The 17,145-nt window shown below is 44.3% G+C and overlaps 1 protein-coding gene across 12 annotated transcripts in view; it reads left to right on the forward strand.

Annotated features, from left to right (window-relative positions):
• Positions 1-17,145, forward strand: part of ITSN1 (intersectin 1) — a 204,079-nt gene that overhangs the window by 133,164 nt on the left and 53,770 nt on the right. For 11 of the 12 annotated variants that reach the window (XM_026510388.3, XM_048214865.2, XM_026510536.3 and 8 more), the window contains 5 exons: positions 5,605-5,852; positions 8,064-8,223; positions 11,470-11,675; positions 12,449-12,531; positions 16,409-16,575. In XM_026510388.3, coding sequence (XP_026366173.2) covers positions 5,605-5,852; positions 8,064-8,223; positions 11,470-11,675; positions 12,449-12,531; positions 16,409-16,575 — 864 coding nt within the window. The remainder of the gene's footprint in view (positions 1-5,604; positions 5,853-8,063; positions 8,224-11,469; positions 11,676-12,448; positions 12,532-16,408; positions 16,576-17,145) is intronic. The other variant, XM_044391807.2, reaches the window with a different exon arrangement.

Consider the following 17,145-nt stretch of genomic DNA (forward strand, 5'->3'; position numbering starts at 1 on the left):
AAAAACAGTTCACATACAGATAAGCTCACCAGTAAAAAAAGAAGAAAAAGGCAGAAACAATATGTACAGTATAATTGCATTTTGGTTAAATAAAAATCTGTGTGTGTGTATATGTGAATGTTTTTATGTGTGTGGTTAAATTCTTGAAATACAAACATGAAACCGTCAACATCGGTTACTGCTGGGCAGTAAAGAGGCGGCTTTCATGTTTAATTTTTTTGTACTTTTTTATTATTTTCATATTTACAAGTGTCTCAACTAAAAATAAATCCAGCTTTGACAAGTGTAACAGAGAATGAGTATCCAGGTCTGGAATGGTGTTTGCTTTATCTCAGACATCCCAGATATGTCATGAAGGATGGAATATACAGCTTAGCATAATTTACTGGTTTGCTGAGGGAACAGCAGCAGTGTCGTCTTCTGCACGGTGCAACATTACACCCCAAATGGCATTCAACTGTATTATCTTCGTGGGGTTAACAATCAGCGCAAAAAAACCCAAGGGAAATTGACATGTGATAGTAACAATTTTTTTATTCTCTGAAGTTTGAGGTTAAGAAATATCATGAAAATAGGTAGTAGAACGTTACTATCAATCTCTTGGTTGAATAATTAGGATTTCACTTATTTTTGTGAGCACAATAGTCATCAGATTCTCACATTTCTCAGACTTCTTTGTACATTAGCGGACTATTCCTGGTTAGATTTCAGAAGTCAAACGTTTCCTTTTTTAACATCAGCAGTCTTGGAGAGAGCTTTAGAAAGTCTTGTTTTTGAAGGAAGTTAACTATCAGTCCAGTTTTCTCCAAAAAATATTTTTTCCCACGGTTAACAAAGTTAAAGTGGTATTTTGTATATAGTCCTATTCTAAATATTGTTTATAATATAAAGAAATCGAAGATGACATCTGCCATTCAGATGTTTAAAATCTTTTTAGAAAAGTAGGGAGAAGCACATGAAAAAGCCAACGTCTGATGAAGTTCTCCATGCATGCTTACTAGCTCTGCTAGGAATTTAAGAAGAAAGGAATCAGAATGGACCGATATACTCAGAGAAGAACTTCTTAATGGAAGCTTCGTCATTGAGTTTGACCTTGACAGCTAAGACTTAAATACTGTGAACATTGATGGCCTATCTTCTGATCCTGAGGTCCCAATATTTGGAGGGTGAATAGATCAAATTTGACATCCATAGTGTATTGGAATAGCCTAAGAAATTAGAAGAGGGCCTCATGGCTGGCTCAGTCAGAAGAGCATGTGAGTCTTGATCTCGGGGTGATGAGTTCAAGCCCCATGTTGGGTGTAGAGCTTACTTTAAAAAAAAAAATCAGAAGGCTTTTGCTCACTGCCATTTTGTTGAAGTTTGTCTTAAGAGCACAGGCCAATCATCTGACTCAGCAGGTCTGGGTGGTGAAGGACTGAGGACATTAGAACTGTTCAGGGAGCTTAGAAGAGATATGCGATCCAGAGCTCACCCCTAGAGACTCTGGGCACTTTTCTCCGTATTCAGGATTCAGTATCTTTTCCAGGTAGTTGTGTTAAACAGTCACTTTGGGAACCACCAATCTAACCTAATGCCTTTTTCCTGTCAAGACTAATTCGAAGTCCTTTCTGAAACACATCCCAGAAAAGGACACTTTGTTAGCGGTTGTCAGCCATCAACCAGTTCAATTCATTCTGAAAATTGTTCATCTTCTAATTTGATGTTAATCGTGTAACAGTAAACTCATTGTTTCTCCTTGTTTTCTCTTGATGGAGATTTTTTTTTTTTTAATATAGTCAGTATCTTTCCTTTCCTGCCTTCCTTTGATTTCTGTAACCTTAACATTTGAGGTGGTTGGCTTGTTTAGTCACAGTTGGTCATAGTATCATTACTGTTCGGAGGGACCAGTACACATCCGATTCCAGGAGTGGGCCAAGTGCAGCCCCCTGCTTGTTTTGTAATAAAGTTTTATTGGAGCACAGCTGGACTCATTCATTTGCATACTGCCTACAGCTGCTTTTGTGCTGCAAGAGCAGAGTTGAGTAGTTAGAACAGAGGAAAAATTTGACGAACTCTAGATTAGGGCTTTAGAGAACAATTTCAATATTCTAACCCAAAAGTTTTGGGGAAAACCTTGCATTTCCAAGCTAGCAAATGCATGAACCGTGTCTTGCTCCCCGTACTCCTCAGCACATCCCAGGCAGCCCCACCACCTGGCCTGAGTCTGTACACAGTTTAAATCTCTTTGCTGTCCTTGTTCTGTGTCATGCTTGTGAGGGGAGAGGGAATTTCTTTTTCCCCTCTTTGCGACAAGGTCAGAGATTTCAGGAATACTTACGCTACCTGATGTATTTGGCAGCCGTGAAGCATAGAAACCTTGAGAAAAGAGTATTATCGGGCTTAGCCGTATGTACTTGAACCTCATAAGCTGCCATGTGCATTTGACTGTTGCAGTCAAGCCCTGCAGCATACGGTGGATATTAACATTCTGTAGACTAGATCGGTAACATTTGAGACACGTACGCAGTATCTGAGGTTTGTGTTTCCCTCTTTGCTGATGTTCCACCAGAATGACCTCAAATGCAGTGGGGCTGGTGAAATGAAAGTGTATTAAGGCCAATGTTGTTAGTATTTCAGATCCCCCTGACTTAGAGCCTCCCATAGATGGATCTACTTGACATACATTAAACTCCACATTATAGCCAGCCCTGTTGAAAAGTTTATATGCTGAACTCCTGTTCTGTTCTGATTGTGCACACTGTTTTTCCATCATTGGATTGGCATTTTGGGCCAGGGTTCCCAAATCCAGGAAGAAATGTTTCTCCTTTTGACAAACTTTGTGCTTTTTCTGAGTGGTTAATTTAACGTTAAGAATGAATTTTTCTTCTATCCTCAGAATCTTTAAGTTATTCGTTAAAATTAATGGATTCCTATAAGAACAAATCAGGCTAATTGAGACTATTGTTTGGTCAAAGCTGACCAGTGAATTTCCTTGGTTAAAAGGGCAAAACTGATTTCATTATTACCCTGAAGGATGGAGAAACTCTTGTTGGCACAGATAAGAGAATGATGTGGTACCTTCTCTGCTTCCTAACTATACAAACCATCTTGCAGCGGTGACGCATGCTTTCTGTCTTATCAGGGAAACAGGGCTGGGTGTGATCAGCTACCTGGGATACAAGCTAGATCTCCCCAGGGGGCTTCAGATCCAGTTCCAGACGTCAGTCCCAAAAGTCCTGTTAACCATATAAGACCCTGTGTGTCAAGGGAATGACAGTAAAACATAGGACATAATTGAGTAAAGCAGTGAACATTTGAGGAGGTCCTATTTGGACAGACCAGTAGGAGTTCCAGGCAGGCCATGATCCAGGATTGAACTCCAGCCCCTAAAGGATTGCTGCTGGCAATAAGGCAAACACAGAGGGCCCGGGGTCCCAGGCAGCTTTCTAGAGCAGAGAGCGCCCCCATACAGGAAACCAGGACTGGTTCCCTGAAGTGAGGGTAAAGACCAGGCCCTTAGAACAGGACAAAAGACCAAATGAGAGAGCTTCAGTACAGATTTAGAGTGGGACAACAGGAGAGGTGGCTTTTAAAACACTTCTCATATACCAGGCAGTATTTTAAATATTTCACAATTCTCGTAGCCACCATAATGAGACAGGTACTATTATCCCCATTTGATAGATGAAGAACTTGAGGCACCAAGAGATGGAAGTTGCCCAAAGTCACCCGGTTAATAATTGGTAGAACTAGTATTTAAATTGGGGCCAGTCTAATTGCAGAGCCCTGCTCTTGATCAGACCTTTCGCTGTCTTAGGCTCAAGTTCATTCCTCACTCACTCCTGCCTGACATCACCTGTAGTCCTAGAATAAGTGGAAGGAGGTGGAGCTTGACTGTTGAACCTGCCGAGGAGTTGGGGAGCCCCTGGCACAATCTGGCCCAGAAACAGGTGTTTCCATTGCAAAGCTGTAGTGATGTTTAAATGTGTCATAATATCACCAATAAATATAAATGAAGAAGGAAAGGCGTTTAGCCATTTGCATTTCACATAAAATCCAAGTGGAAAAAAATGTCATCTTAAATCCTCATCTAGAGAAACAGTTGGGGCTGCCCAGAAAAAGGAACGTAAGCACACAACAGTGTGGGGGAGTTGAATGAAAAGTGGCTAATGTGTTCACATCTGATGTAAGCGTTAGCAAGAATATCAGAACTGTAAAGCAAAAAAGAGAACCTCTGAAGCAATATCGCTCTTTATCTTGGGGAACTCCTTTTTGGAGACTTCTCGGTTTTAAAAATTGCTTTTACCCCTGACAGTAAGGGCTCCTTAAGGTGGAGCAGAGTGCCAGCATCTTCCACTTACTGAAAGTTTTATAAATAAGATGTAGAGTTAAGTCGTAAGCCATGTACTTCTACTTTTTCCACCCCATCCCAAGCATGTTTAAAATTCAAGTATGCTAATAAACGTTCCAGTTACTCTGCACTGAATGCAAGTAGTAGATGTTTGGTTCCATAGTTTGGGGCTTCATTTTATATTAATATTTTTACTGTATATTTGAATGAGTTAGAAAACTGGTATTTTTTCTGTTTTTCCAGAATCATTGTTACGATCCTACCTACTCATGTCTGTGATTTCTAAAAAGCAACATTAATGTCTGATGAAGTGTTCAATGTTTTACCTCCTCGGGCAGTATATATTAAGGGATTAAAATAAGATAAGGTCTCTGATAGACCCTTTTTTAGTAATGAAAATAGTTTTCTAATAGTGAACGTAATTTTCCTCCAAAGTCGTTCTCCTGTTGCTCATAAAATAGTGGGGGTAACTCCTAAAGATAGGTAGAACCATCCTGGTGATTTTGAATGATCCTTTTAAGTTAGAATTAAAATGCAAACATTAAAAGCACTTGATATAATAGCCTCTGTGAGAATTTTAAACAGCAGAATTCTGTGTTCTCAGGTGCACTTTTATGATATTGAAGTTAAATTTATATAAAAGAAAAACATAGGACCTTAATAAAATTGACCGTTGCCATGAATAATCTCTTTAATTTAATTTAAATGAGATATATGATGAGAAAATTAAAGAAGTGCTTTTAAATGGCTTAACGTCAGCTTTGCTTCCTGTGGAAACCATCTAAGACCATGTTTTTATCTTTCTTATCCCTGTGCTGAACAAATACCACTTAGTTATTAGAGATTTTTAGAGTACTGATTAATGTTGATTGCACCCTTTGCTTTCAGTTTTAAATCCTAAACCCAAGTCAGATTATTTTTTAATAATTACATGACCTCCTGAGTGATGAAGTCTGTCAGATCACTTTCCAATTCAGGGTAACTCTAAAAATTTCAACTATGGGCCTGAGGACTTCAAGCACATTATCTTAACTGCCATTGCTAGAAAAGTTGGGGGGGGGGGTAAAAAAAAAAAAGGCAGAAAGAATGAGAACTTGAATTACAATACATGCTGTTTGTTCAGGAGACGAGAATAGGGTGAAGAGGCATCCATGTGTGGTGTGTCTGTCCGACTTGGACGGAGGCTTAGGGCTTGGGCCTGGGAGGGTGCTTGGTGTCTTTACGGGTTGATTTAGCTCCACTTTAGTTAAACGTTGTAACTTTTCCTGCAGGTGGATGAAAGCCAAACTGGAGAACCGGGCTGGCTTGGCGGAGAATTAAAAGGAAAGACAGGATGGTTCCCTGCAAACTATGCAGAGAAAATCCCAGAAAATGAGGTTCCCGCTCCAGTCAAACCCGGGCCTGACCCGACCTCCACCCCTGCACCCAAACTGGCCGTGCGTGAGACCCCCGCACCTGTGGCAGTGACCGCTCCAGAGCCCTCCACGACCCCCAACAACTGGGCTGACTTCAGCTCCACGTACGTGTAGACACGCTCTTTCTGAGGAGTGTTCACCTCCTCGCTCAGTAATCCTTTTCATAGTTTTGGGCTGTACCTCTGCGGAAAGGATAGGGCTTATTTTCAGTACCCCTTTCTCTGACCGCTCTGCTAGCAAACCGTGGATTCCGGTCTCTGACCTGGATCCGATGGTCTCATCGCTCCAAAGTCATTTGTCTTGGTACACGCGACATCAAGCCTATCATCTCACTGCGCTCAGTAATTCGTCTGTGTCTTTCCTTCTTGTGGAAGAAATGGAGAAATACCGTTTCCTAATGATCTGACATCCAGGTCAGTCAGCACATAGAGTCATTTCCTGCATGTAAGCAGCCCTTCTTTGCTGGTCAGAAACAGAAATTGAATTCAGTCATGTGGTTTTGGACAAGCTAGAAAGCTGTTTCCTCTAAAGCTTTCCTTTGTCATCGGTCTGGTACACACGTACCGGGGAGCGAAGCGACATGTGCTCTGGGCTGCTGTCGGGGCGGTGCCCTTGGTCATCGGGAAATGGCCTTCAAAGACGTGTGTAAGCAGAGGTTTGAAATGATGGAGGAAACTGCTGTCCATGCTCACAGTTAGAGGACCATGATCTGCGTGTGCAGTTGTCGAAAAGTATTTTATTTATTTATTTATTTATTTATTTATTTATTTGTTTATTTTTAAAGATTTTATTTATTTGACATAGGGAGAAACAGCCAGCGAGAGAGGGAACACAAGCAGGGGGAGTGGGAGAGGAAGAATCAGGCTCCCAGTGGAGGAGCCTGATGCGGGGCTCGATCCCAGAACACCGGGATCACGCCCTGAGCTGAAGGCAGACGCTTAACGACTGAGCCACCCAGGCGCCCCCGAAAAGTATTTTAGACAAGCAGTCAAGTAGGAGTGATCTGAGTAAGAAGTATCTTAATTTTTTTTTTCAAGTCTAATCATCTTTCAGAAGAAACATGGAAGGCCAGGAGTCCAGACGTAATGCTAGAGAAAGATCGATGGCTCAAACAGAGGGGAGAAAGGAGCATGGTGACCAGGGTGGAGTAAGTGGAGGGAAGGATGTAAAGAATAGCAAGGTTTTCATCCTCTTATTTTCATGTAAAAGGTTGCAGGTGCAGAAGGGTCCTCCCTGTCTAATCTCTACTAAAAAGTCGCCTCCCATTAAGCATGATTCCAAGTTGAAACTCTCCCTTCCTGTCCTGATCTTGATTGAAAAGTTCCGACTTTTTTTAAACTAAAGCCTAGGCTAACATAGAAGACAAATACCGTGTTTTCTAGGATTTCGTTTTGCTGTGGACCCAGTCATTGTGATACATGGGTGGTGTGCAGTTCTCCTGCTGTAATTATGGGCACCCAGCATCAGGGTGTGCAGTCTAACAAAGGAATTTTTTTTTTTTAATTTTTATTAGAGAGGGAGAGAGAGAGAAAATCTTAAGCAGGCTCCACACCCAGTGCAGGGCCCAGAACAGGGCTCGATTCCACGGCTGTGAGACCATGACCTGAGCCGAAATCAAGAGTCAGACGCTTAATCGACTGAGCCACCCTGGCACCCCCAAAGGAATTTTTTTGATTTGCAAATGTCCTTATGTCTTATAAAGATGTAAAAAGTAAATTACATTTGGATTCATGTTCACACAGATGTATTTATTTAACATTGTAAAAATCACAAAATTAAAACTGTCCCTGAGATCCAGCGTGACTGTTTGCTGTAAGGATACCACTTGTCGTTGCCCTGGTGGCTGGGCATGTGGCCGGGTACTCACCGCAGGGTGGATGGGACAGAGAGACGGCGTTAAGCGCCGGCTGCAAAGCTGGCTTCGCACATGCTGTAGACCTTCTCTTTTGCTGGCCTCGCTGGCGCTTTTACAAATGGCCGTAGTGATCATGCGAGGCTGCCTCTCTGGTGCTTGAGTTGCAGAGAGACCCTGTCCCATATGTCATGGGACCCTCACCGTGAACCAGAGTGGCAGAATATTGTTCCCATTTTATCGATGAGGAAATGAAGACTCGGAGAGACTACTGTCATTTGCCTGAGGTTCGTCACTAGGGTGTGAAGCCCAGACTCAAGCCCACGTCGGAAGCTCTTTCCTCCCCGTCTTGTTTTTGAACGTTAGAAAGCCCCATAAACGTACTGGGTCTCCGCCTGCCGTGGGCGAAAAGCTGGCACGTAGGAAGGACTAACTTCTCATGGTGGAATATGTTTCCTTCCAGGTGGCCCACCAGCACGAATGAGAAGCCAGAGACGGACAACTGGGACGCCTGGGCCGCCCAGCCCTCGCTCACTGTCCCAAGTGCCGGCCAGCTACGGCAGAGATCAGCATTTATTCCAGCCACGGCCACCGGGTCCTCTCCGTCTCCTGTTTTAGGCCAGGTAAAGGCAGTCCGTGGGAGTGCGAAGACCTAGCCCGCTGTACCCAGTACCAGCACGTTTGGCAAGTGCTTCTGGACAGTGTTATTTATATGTCTCTGGGTCAGGTGGCAGTGTGGATTCAGTTCGAGTTTTCCCAGTAGCGTTAAGGAGCCTGGAGAGTTGAGAGGAGGGTCATCTCCTGCACAAGTTGACCAGGAAAGCTTCACCAAGGAGGTGGCATTTGAATGGCATCTTGCCCTGGGTAGATTTTATTCGGAAGTGGAGCGGCCTGGCCTATCAGCCAGCAGATACTGTGAGGAGAGGCTCGAAGGTAGGAGAGCCGAGTGTCTCAGGAAAAGCTTGGGCCGGCCAGTCAATTTGGGGAGACCAGTGAGTATATATCGGAAAAGATTGGCTGATTACGGGTGAATGGGAAGCTCTTAAATGCCCTACTGAGGAAGTGTTTCTGAAAGGATAAAGTAGTTTTTATGAATATTATTACTCTATACAGTAAAGCAGTAGTTGACTTAATACAGTAAAGGTAAAGGAATGACATGTCTGTAAATAGTCAAACAGAGCAGGCATTTGGGGGCGGGGGACAGTTTCTGACCTGGAACAGGTTCGTGGGGGGCGGGGGTGCAAGCACAGGACATGGGGCAGCAGCAACCGCTAAACAGGACCGAGTCACACTCCTGTTGGAGCCAAAGGGAAGGAAAACGCTCTGGGATTGAGTAAAGGATTTGACTTCAAAGAGAAACGGGGGCACAGAGAGAAAGTGATTGATAATTGGAGGGAGGAGCTCGATTGCAGATGTGTTCAGTTTAAGGTGAACGTGGGGCACCCACTGTCTGACAGGCAGTGGGAACGTAGATCAGCTCCAAGGCCACATGTGAGAGCTTCAAAAAAGAGAGAACAGAGCAAGAAAGTGGAAAATAGGCAGAGTGTGTGTGTTCTCTGACCCAGGAGAGGAGGAGAAGCTACCCGGGGGGTTCCTTCCCTTTGCTCTTTGCTTCTGTCCCGGCTTGGTTGTTTGCAGAAAGGGGGTGGTGACCAGGGCAGAGAGCAGTCAGTGTGGCAAGAAGAGTGTACCTGTGACCTGGGAAGGAGTAGGATAAAGGGATCGCGAAGGACAGGGGAGCAAAGAGAGTGAGCGAGTGGAGAGGTTTGTGACCATGGAGGGAGGGCACCAGGGAGAAAGGGACCACCGAGTCAGGCACCAAGAACGTAATGGTTGGGGGTGGGAACCACATGCAGGGTGCAGGAAGAAGACAGGATTCTTCTTCTGGGAGAGGGAGGATGAAGAGAGACTGGAGGAGGATAAGGGAGAGAAAGGAGTCCAGGTGGTACTGTGTGGCCGTGCTCTTGGGAGGGGACAGTAAGGGCTGCCAAGTTCTCAAAATCAGCCAAGAAGAGTGAAGGATTTCTGGGCTGGATTTAACCTGAATCTGTAACTGGTCACCCCTACACTTTGTCTCAGCTCCTGCAGCCATAACTTTACAGTCCGGGACTAGAAAGAGAAGCTACTACGACGATAATTATTACTATCACAGCAGTACCATGGATAGATGCATTAAACTTTCTTAACCTTTAAGAGAAAGTGTTTCTGGTTTATAATGTGGAGACTGAGGCCTAGGGAGATGAAACAGTTGTCCAAGTCACGAATTAGTAAGTGACACGCATAGGGTTCCAACCCTGAGTCCAGGCTGGATTATTTAGATGTGTCCTTGCCGAAGCATTGACAAGGCAGACACAGGGAAGGCGACTCAGGGCGAGAATTTATGAGACGCCAGTGAGGGCCCACCCAGTCGAAATGGCTGACCCTGGGGCCCTGGCTTGGCAGAGGAGTGAATGGAAGCAGCTGGGAGGACTAGATAGCACAGAAGAGCCACAAGCCAGTGGGCTGTGAGGACAGGGGCTCCTGGGAGCCCAAGGGACGAAAATGAGAGGCAGAGAATCTGTGGGATTTGAAGGAGGTATGCCGCCAAGATGGAAGAGAGGAGGGGTCGTAGGTTTAAGAAGGTGAGGACCCAAGAAGACCGGGGTGGAGAGGTGACAACATGGCACCTGGGGCTATTTGACCTGACATAAATACTCACAATCGAGCGTCGATAGGAATAAGTCTTCTAAAGACAAGTACACCTTGGTTCTGAATGAGCTGTCTTTGGGCGTTATCGTTTGTTTCTGTCCATTTTCACGTATGATTGAATGTTGACGTATTTTTTTCGTATTTATCTTAAGATATTGTAATGGTTTCATGTTACAGTTTTTAAAAAGATGATAAATGCCTCACCCTGCCTTTCCAGCCTCATCTCCTACTACACCCCTCCATGAAACTAGGCTCCACGCACCCCCGGACTGTGCTCCTCTTCCTGGACCCTTTGCCTGTGCCGCGCCCTCGGCCTGGAGTCCTCTTCTTCCGAAGCCCTAGCTCTCACAGTCCTCCTCGCCCTTCAAGGCCCGACTCCAGTGCTGCCTCCTCTGCGAAATTGTCCCTGTTGCCCCCTGGCAGAATTCATTCCTCTTTTCTGTCTGTTCCCACAGTGACTAGTTGGAGCCTGTTTGTAGTAGACTTCATTCTTCCAGGCGGTACAGGTCATTGTGTGTACCTCTTTCTTCCCCATCAGTTGTGAAATCTTTGCTGAGAATATCGTACTGTCCCTTTTTATGGGGCTTTATGGTTAATAAAGTCTTTTAACCTAAATTATTTTGAGGAGGCAGAGGTGACGTTCCGTTCCTCTCTGTAACCCCACGTTGCCGTTGCATACAGATGTTTGCAGTGGATCACAATGGATTTACACCTCATGTCTCTAAAAAGGAGCTAAAACAAGCAGAGTCCAACGCAGGGCATATTTTCCTGTGTCCACCTAAACTCAGACATCCGTTCATTATCCTCTGAGATGCCATAAGATTTCTGCTCCAGTATTAATCTTCCACCAAATGTCCAAATCCGTTTGGAAATGGGGGAGGGGTGCCACAAAATAAATACGACCTTCTGGTTTGTTTAAAGGGGGTGTTTGAGATGGCCAGACAATGGCCTTGTGAATAGGCTGGTAGGTTTTTGCCTCTCCTTTTGTAAAGAAGCGATTACTAAGGGACGGATCCAGCACCCATGGTGCACCGAGGCAGGGCTCTTTGTGGCTGTGTGTGTGTGTGTGTGTGTGCCCGGGTACATTTGCTGCAAAGGAGCGGTCGTGCCAGCGCTGATGTCACCTGGGTTCGTAACGGATCACGGAGTAACGAGAGGTCCTTTATGTGTTTCCACACAAGGGCGAGAAGGTGGAGGGACTACAAGCCCAAGCCCTGTATCCTTGGAGAGCCAAAAAAGACAACCACTTAAATTTTAACAAAAATGATGTCATCACCGTCCTGGAACAGCAAGACATGTGGTGGTTTGGAGAAGTTCAAGGTCAGAAGGGTTGGTTCCCCAAGTCTTACGTGAAACTCATTTCAGGGCCCATAAGGAAATCTACAAGGTATTTTTGTGTTTATCTGCTTCTATTAGATGAAAACAATGTTAGGCATTAACATATATTGCTTGCATTGGTTAAGAGTCACAGATGGGACTGCAGGATAATTTTGTCTTCCCGCTCCTCTAACTGCAAAACTTAGGGTACGTGCCAGCAGAAGGCAGCCTCTGACAAATAAGTGGTCATTTTTTTCCCTTCACTTGTGGAAGGCTGCATATCTTGTTTTTCAGTGACTTGTTGTAAGGGGGAATTCTACTCTGAGACCTGGAACGTTCTTGTGGATCTGTTGGAGAGGATTCCTCTCTTCATGTCTAGTACCCAGTACTATGCCAAATACAGAGGAAGACGTAGAGGCCCCAAGCATTTGGGGAAATAATGGGAAGAACACATTCTCTCTTTTGTTAGGAACCTTAGAGCATGGACCCTTGAACCTAAAGGTTATAGTTCAATTATTGCAATCATGTAGGTGCTTGTAACAAATTATGGGCTTCAAGAGAGAAAAATAGCGGATGAGCATCTATCCTTCATGCTTGGAAATAGACCAGTACGTAGGCCGCGTACCCAGCATCGCAGGTGCTGAGAGACAACGCAAGCTCAGAATCCTGCCTCTGTTGCACGTTCCGTGTTTTAACTTAGCCAAGTGCACCTGTTTCTGCTGCGGATGCTTCAGAGTTTTAAACATTAAGCAGCTTAAAAAAAAAAAAAGGAAAGTCAATGTCATTTGTATTCATTTCTTTGAAGATAAAAATTAAAGTACTTTCTCTTCCCACCTCTTCCAGCATGGACTCTGGTTCGTCAGAAAGTCCCGCTAGTCTGAAGAGAGTCGCTTCGCCTGCAGCCAAGCTGGCCATTTCGGGAGAAGGTGAGAGAACCTGAGTCAAATGATGTTCTTCCGGAGGGTGGAGGGGATCACGTCACATAAACAGTAAATGTTTGAGATGAGATGGGATTTCACTTTAAACTAAACTATGCTGATGGACGCTCGGTGTGCTCCGCTCTGAGGTAAAATGAACGGTCCCATCCTCACAGAAGCAGACTACTTCACGGAGACTTTCAAAACAGGATCACGTACATTGATCCTAAACACTGAATCTTGTCACAAGAGTTGGTCATAAGCCCTTTGGCTTTTGAAACAGGCGCGTCAGCGTCGCCAGGGATCCAGTTTTGAGAGCATCTCTGTGGCTGAATTGTGGTCGTTGCTTCCCCTATTAGTAGGGCCGGTTCTCCCCTGACCCGTACATCAGTGTTTTGTTAAAACTGTAACGACAACAGTCGAGTAAAGCTGTCCCGGCGATCTCTGCCGTCTCTGCCACCTCAAAGCTCAGTTTTTCAGTTCCTGGTAAATAACCACACCAGATGGTTTAGGCCTCAAGAGGTCATTTGGAGTGTTTATGACACAAATAATGAATTGCTTTATTTCCTGGTCTTTACTTCGTCACATAATTCTGAGGATTACTTATGCCGATACATGGTGTGGGGTTTAGAATGAACGAAACCCACACAATTCCAGGCTCTAGTGGTAAAAATCTCCGTCTTCTCTGCCTTCAGCCTAGCCATTCTCATCTGATTGACGAGAGCACCCGAAGCTGACGGGCTTTCCACCAGAAGTCTGGTCCGTGCTCCTAGCTAACAGAGGTCTACCCAGTTATGTGCTAATTTTTCGTGGGTTCCTCAAGTAAATTCTGTGAAGATAGCGTGTTTGATTTAGTTTGTTTGTCATCATGAGAGTGTTGAATTCCTCAGCATGCCTTGTGAAAGACAGAAGTATGAAAACCGTTGTTTCAGTGGAGACAGCAAGGATTAAGATTCAGTGGTCTTTCAGACTCACGGTAACACAATTACTTCTCCAAATTGTAACACAATTTGAGAAGCAAAAATTTTTGTAGTTGATAGGTACAGCTATAAAAACCTCATCACTGCCAAACAAATCCAGCATTTTATTGGATGCCGTTTTTGCTGTTCCCACCAAAACGATCATTAGCGGAGTTCTGTTTATACACTCTTATCAGTCATCTGAATGAGTGTTTTATCCACTGTTAGCAGAACGAGGCAAAAAACTCTAAAAAAAACACAGCATGGGTGGTCAATTTTGTATAAAGCAAATTTTACGATTCTGCCCAAATTCAGTGTATTATGTCCAGTTAAGTCTCCTCGGAGGGCCGAAGTTTATACCCTGGCTCTCACCTAGTAGCCACGTACTCTTGATCATGCCTTCACTTCCTCATCTGTAAAGTGGGCATACAGACCATCCCTTCAGGTAGGAAGTTAGTACAAAGGATTATCAGAGAGTCTGTGTCAAGCGTTTAAGAGAAAGGTCAGTGAGCGTCTGCTTTCCCCCTCGTTTCGTTTCCTAGCACAGGGAGCATTCTCATCGAGGAGCAGTGCTGATGAATGCTGATTTGTTTTGAAACATGTCCCTTGAGGCCTCACTACAGAGGTCACAGGTGAACCACACGCATGTTTAAAGTTGGGTAACAGAGAGAGATTCTAATCCCCCCTGACATTTATTACATCCATTGTCAGATGATTTAGGAATATTAGGAAACACTAGGACAGAGATCGCTGGCCTTCCGGAGTGGCGTGGGAGAGCTTGGCAGTTGACGTTCAGAGAAAAGCTGTCTACATACTTTCATGAGCCCCTTATTCATACTGCATTAAAGGCGGTCACATTTAAAGTAAACCATACGCCAGATTAAATAGATTTGTCTTAGAATGCCGGCCTGGGAATGGCCAGTGCCCGGTGGTAAATGTCTCGGAGGCGGGTCTGAGTGCCACCGCGGGTCCCTCATCCCATGTCCTGGTTCGCACTCAGTCCCCACTGAGTCCAGCAGCCTCGAAGATGCCTGTATGCATAGCAGGGCAAGCAAAGCCACAGTCTTTTCCAGTCTCCTTGGTATCTTACAGTGCAGCCGTAGGTTCAGCCAGAGTTCACGCTTCTGAAGTTTCTTAACCATTTTGAAAGTTATTTCAACATTTGGATCCATTTTTGAGAAACTGACTTTTCAGTGCAGGAATCACTGGGAAAAGTCTTGATCTGCCAAGGATCCTGTCTTAATTGGCCGAACTCGAGCTAAGGGGCAAGTAACAGAGCAACACCGAAAGGGAAGGGTCAGAGTACGGAGAAATCAGGAAAAGGAATATATTAATGAAAAAAGAATGTCCTTAGCAAAACCGCCAGATTGATTTCCGTGTGTGGGAAATCATTTTTCCAGTTTGAACCGTGGAGGTGTGCGCCAGCTGTGCTGGAAGACTCGAGACAGAGGGGCTTCTGTTCTCGCTCGTCGGATGACCTTGTGTCTGCCGTGGGGTCCACTCTCCCCAGCAGTCGCTCCTGGCACCAGCCTGCGGGCTGGCACTGCTGAAGCTGCCTCAGGCCTTGGAGGGCTCTCCCAGGAGGTGGAGCTGCCCGCATTAGCACACGCATTAGGGGGCTTTGTGGGGTTTTTTGTGTTTGTTTTAGCTTTCATTAGTACCCCCTGCAGAGGCTCTTAAAATGAGCCAAAAGGATTCCTCCATACTAAATCTGCCTGTTAATTAACATTAGGCTCTGAATTTAAGGGTTCCATCTGAAGTTTTAGCCAGAAACAAGCATCATCCATCATAAAAATGAACTTTCTGGGTAGGTACATGGTGATTTTTTTTTTAATTATTTTTTAAAAATACCCAAAGGTCTAGGATAAAATGGAGAAAAGGTGGAAACAAGAAACCTAGGTTCTTCTTGCTGTAAATCTTTTATCCTGAACGTAGTATAGTGTCTAGAATTTTGTGTCTAGTGATCTTTCAGAGAGTGTGATTTGGTTTCTGAGCCTAAGTAAAATCGACCCTTTGTAATTAAAAAGAAAATCTTCCCCTGGAACGCACACCCTTCCCATGCAAGGTGTAAGGAACATTAGTTCTCATCCTTTAAGACGTGAATAATAAAATGTAAGAAATTGAGATCTCTTTTCAACTTGTTCAGAAAGATTTGCTTATTTTCTGGGATCGAGTAGACATTACTTTTATTATCAGTCCAAGCTTCCTGTTTGTATACCTGAATGGCAGGTAGATGCCCGTTTTTTGTTTTTTGTTTTTTTTAAGATTTATTTATTTATTTATTTGGCAGAGACAGCAAGAGAGAAGATGCCCATTTTTAACTAAATAGCGTGTATCTTTTATTTTGTGTTTTAACAGCTTCTGACCATCTGTGTATATGGCACAAAAGGGCATGAGTTTTCACTCGGGCACTTGAATAATGAACAGTGTCTAATTTACATAAAGGTTATACCTCTAAAACTTTCCCAAAATTGTGACTTGGTGCCCTTAAAATGGAAATACAGATATGTGATGTAGGTACAAGACCCTGTGTGTCAGTGCCTCTGAATCAGTGCTCAGCATGACCGCTTGGTAAATGTTAGTTAAAAGTAAATGTAAAAGCCATTTGCACTTAAAAGGAAATCATGACATTAAATTATAGCTCACTCCTGGCACTCAGTGTTGGTAGACCCGCAGTTGGCCTTTTTTGTTCCCATGGCTGGGTCTTCACAGGAATTGTCCCCCTGTCTGCAGTTACTGAACGTTTATGTGCAGTTGGGGAATTCGGAGCCCAGGGTGTCCTACAATTCGGTTTTATCTGTGACAAGCCTTTCTCTTGAATGGATCTTATCCTAACTTCCTTTTTCATAAACTTGCGTTTGCAAAGCTGTCTGGGATTTCTGTAAACAATCAAGCTCTCTCCGTATCTCAATATTTCTCCCCACCAGAATTTATTGCCATGTACACTTACGAGAGTTCTGAGCAAGGCGATTTAACCTTTCAGCAAGGGGATGTGATTTTGGTTACCAAGAAAGATGGTGACTGGTGGACAGGAACAGTGGGCGACAAGTCCGGAGTCTTCCCTTCTAACTATGTGAGGCTTAAAGACTCAGAGGTAAACCCACATTAACTGTTTCCTCTCCCTTTCTGTGTGGTGATTCTCTTTGCGGGGAGTCACAGTATTTGATGGTGGAACGCTTTGGTGGGTTTGGCTAAGTTCTGGGAACTTGACAGCAAATACAGAGTGACCTGTAATTGTTTGAACTTGTCATTTGATGCTGTAGGGTAAGCCTTGGCTTCCCACAAGCAGAAGAACTCCCTGGGGCTGGAGTGGAGGCTGCTCTGCGCCACCTGGGTTAATGTTCAGTATTCATCTCTGTCCCTGCATGTGACTGACTTAGAATTTGGAGTGAATGTGCTTGATGAGTTCTTCAGGGTCACTGATCTGGGATACCCACAGAAAGGCCCACAGCAGTATTTCGCCCACGTAAACAAAAGAATTTTGGTGATACGGGACCCAGAACATTGGGCAGTAGAGAGTTTCTAAAACTTACATTTTTGCCTACACATTAAGAAGACGTAAGATTTAAGAGATCGATTAACACTTTGGGCCAGGCCTTAGTATCTCAGGCCCATTGATCAGGGCCTGAATTTATTCTAACTGCTGTTATGCTTATAAATCAGA

The sequence above is a fragment of the Ursus arctos genome, unplaced genomic scaffold (genome assembly GCF_023065955.2).
Source record: "Ursus arctos isolate Adak ecotype North America unplaced genomic scaffold, UrsArc2.0 scaffold_4, whole genome shotgun sequence".
Taxonomy (NCBI): domain Eukaryota; kingdom Metazoa; phylum Chordata; class Mammalia; order Carnivora; family Ursidae; genus Ursus; species Ursus arctos.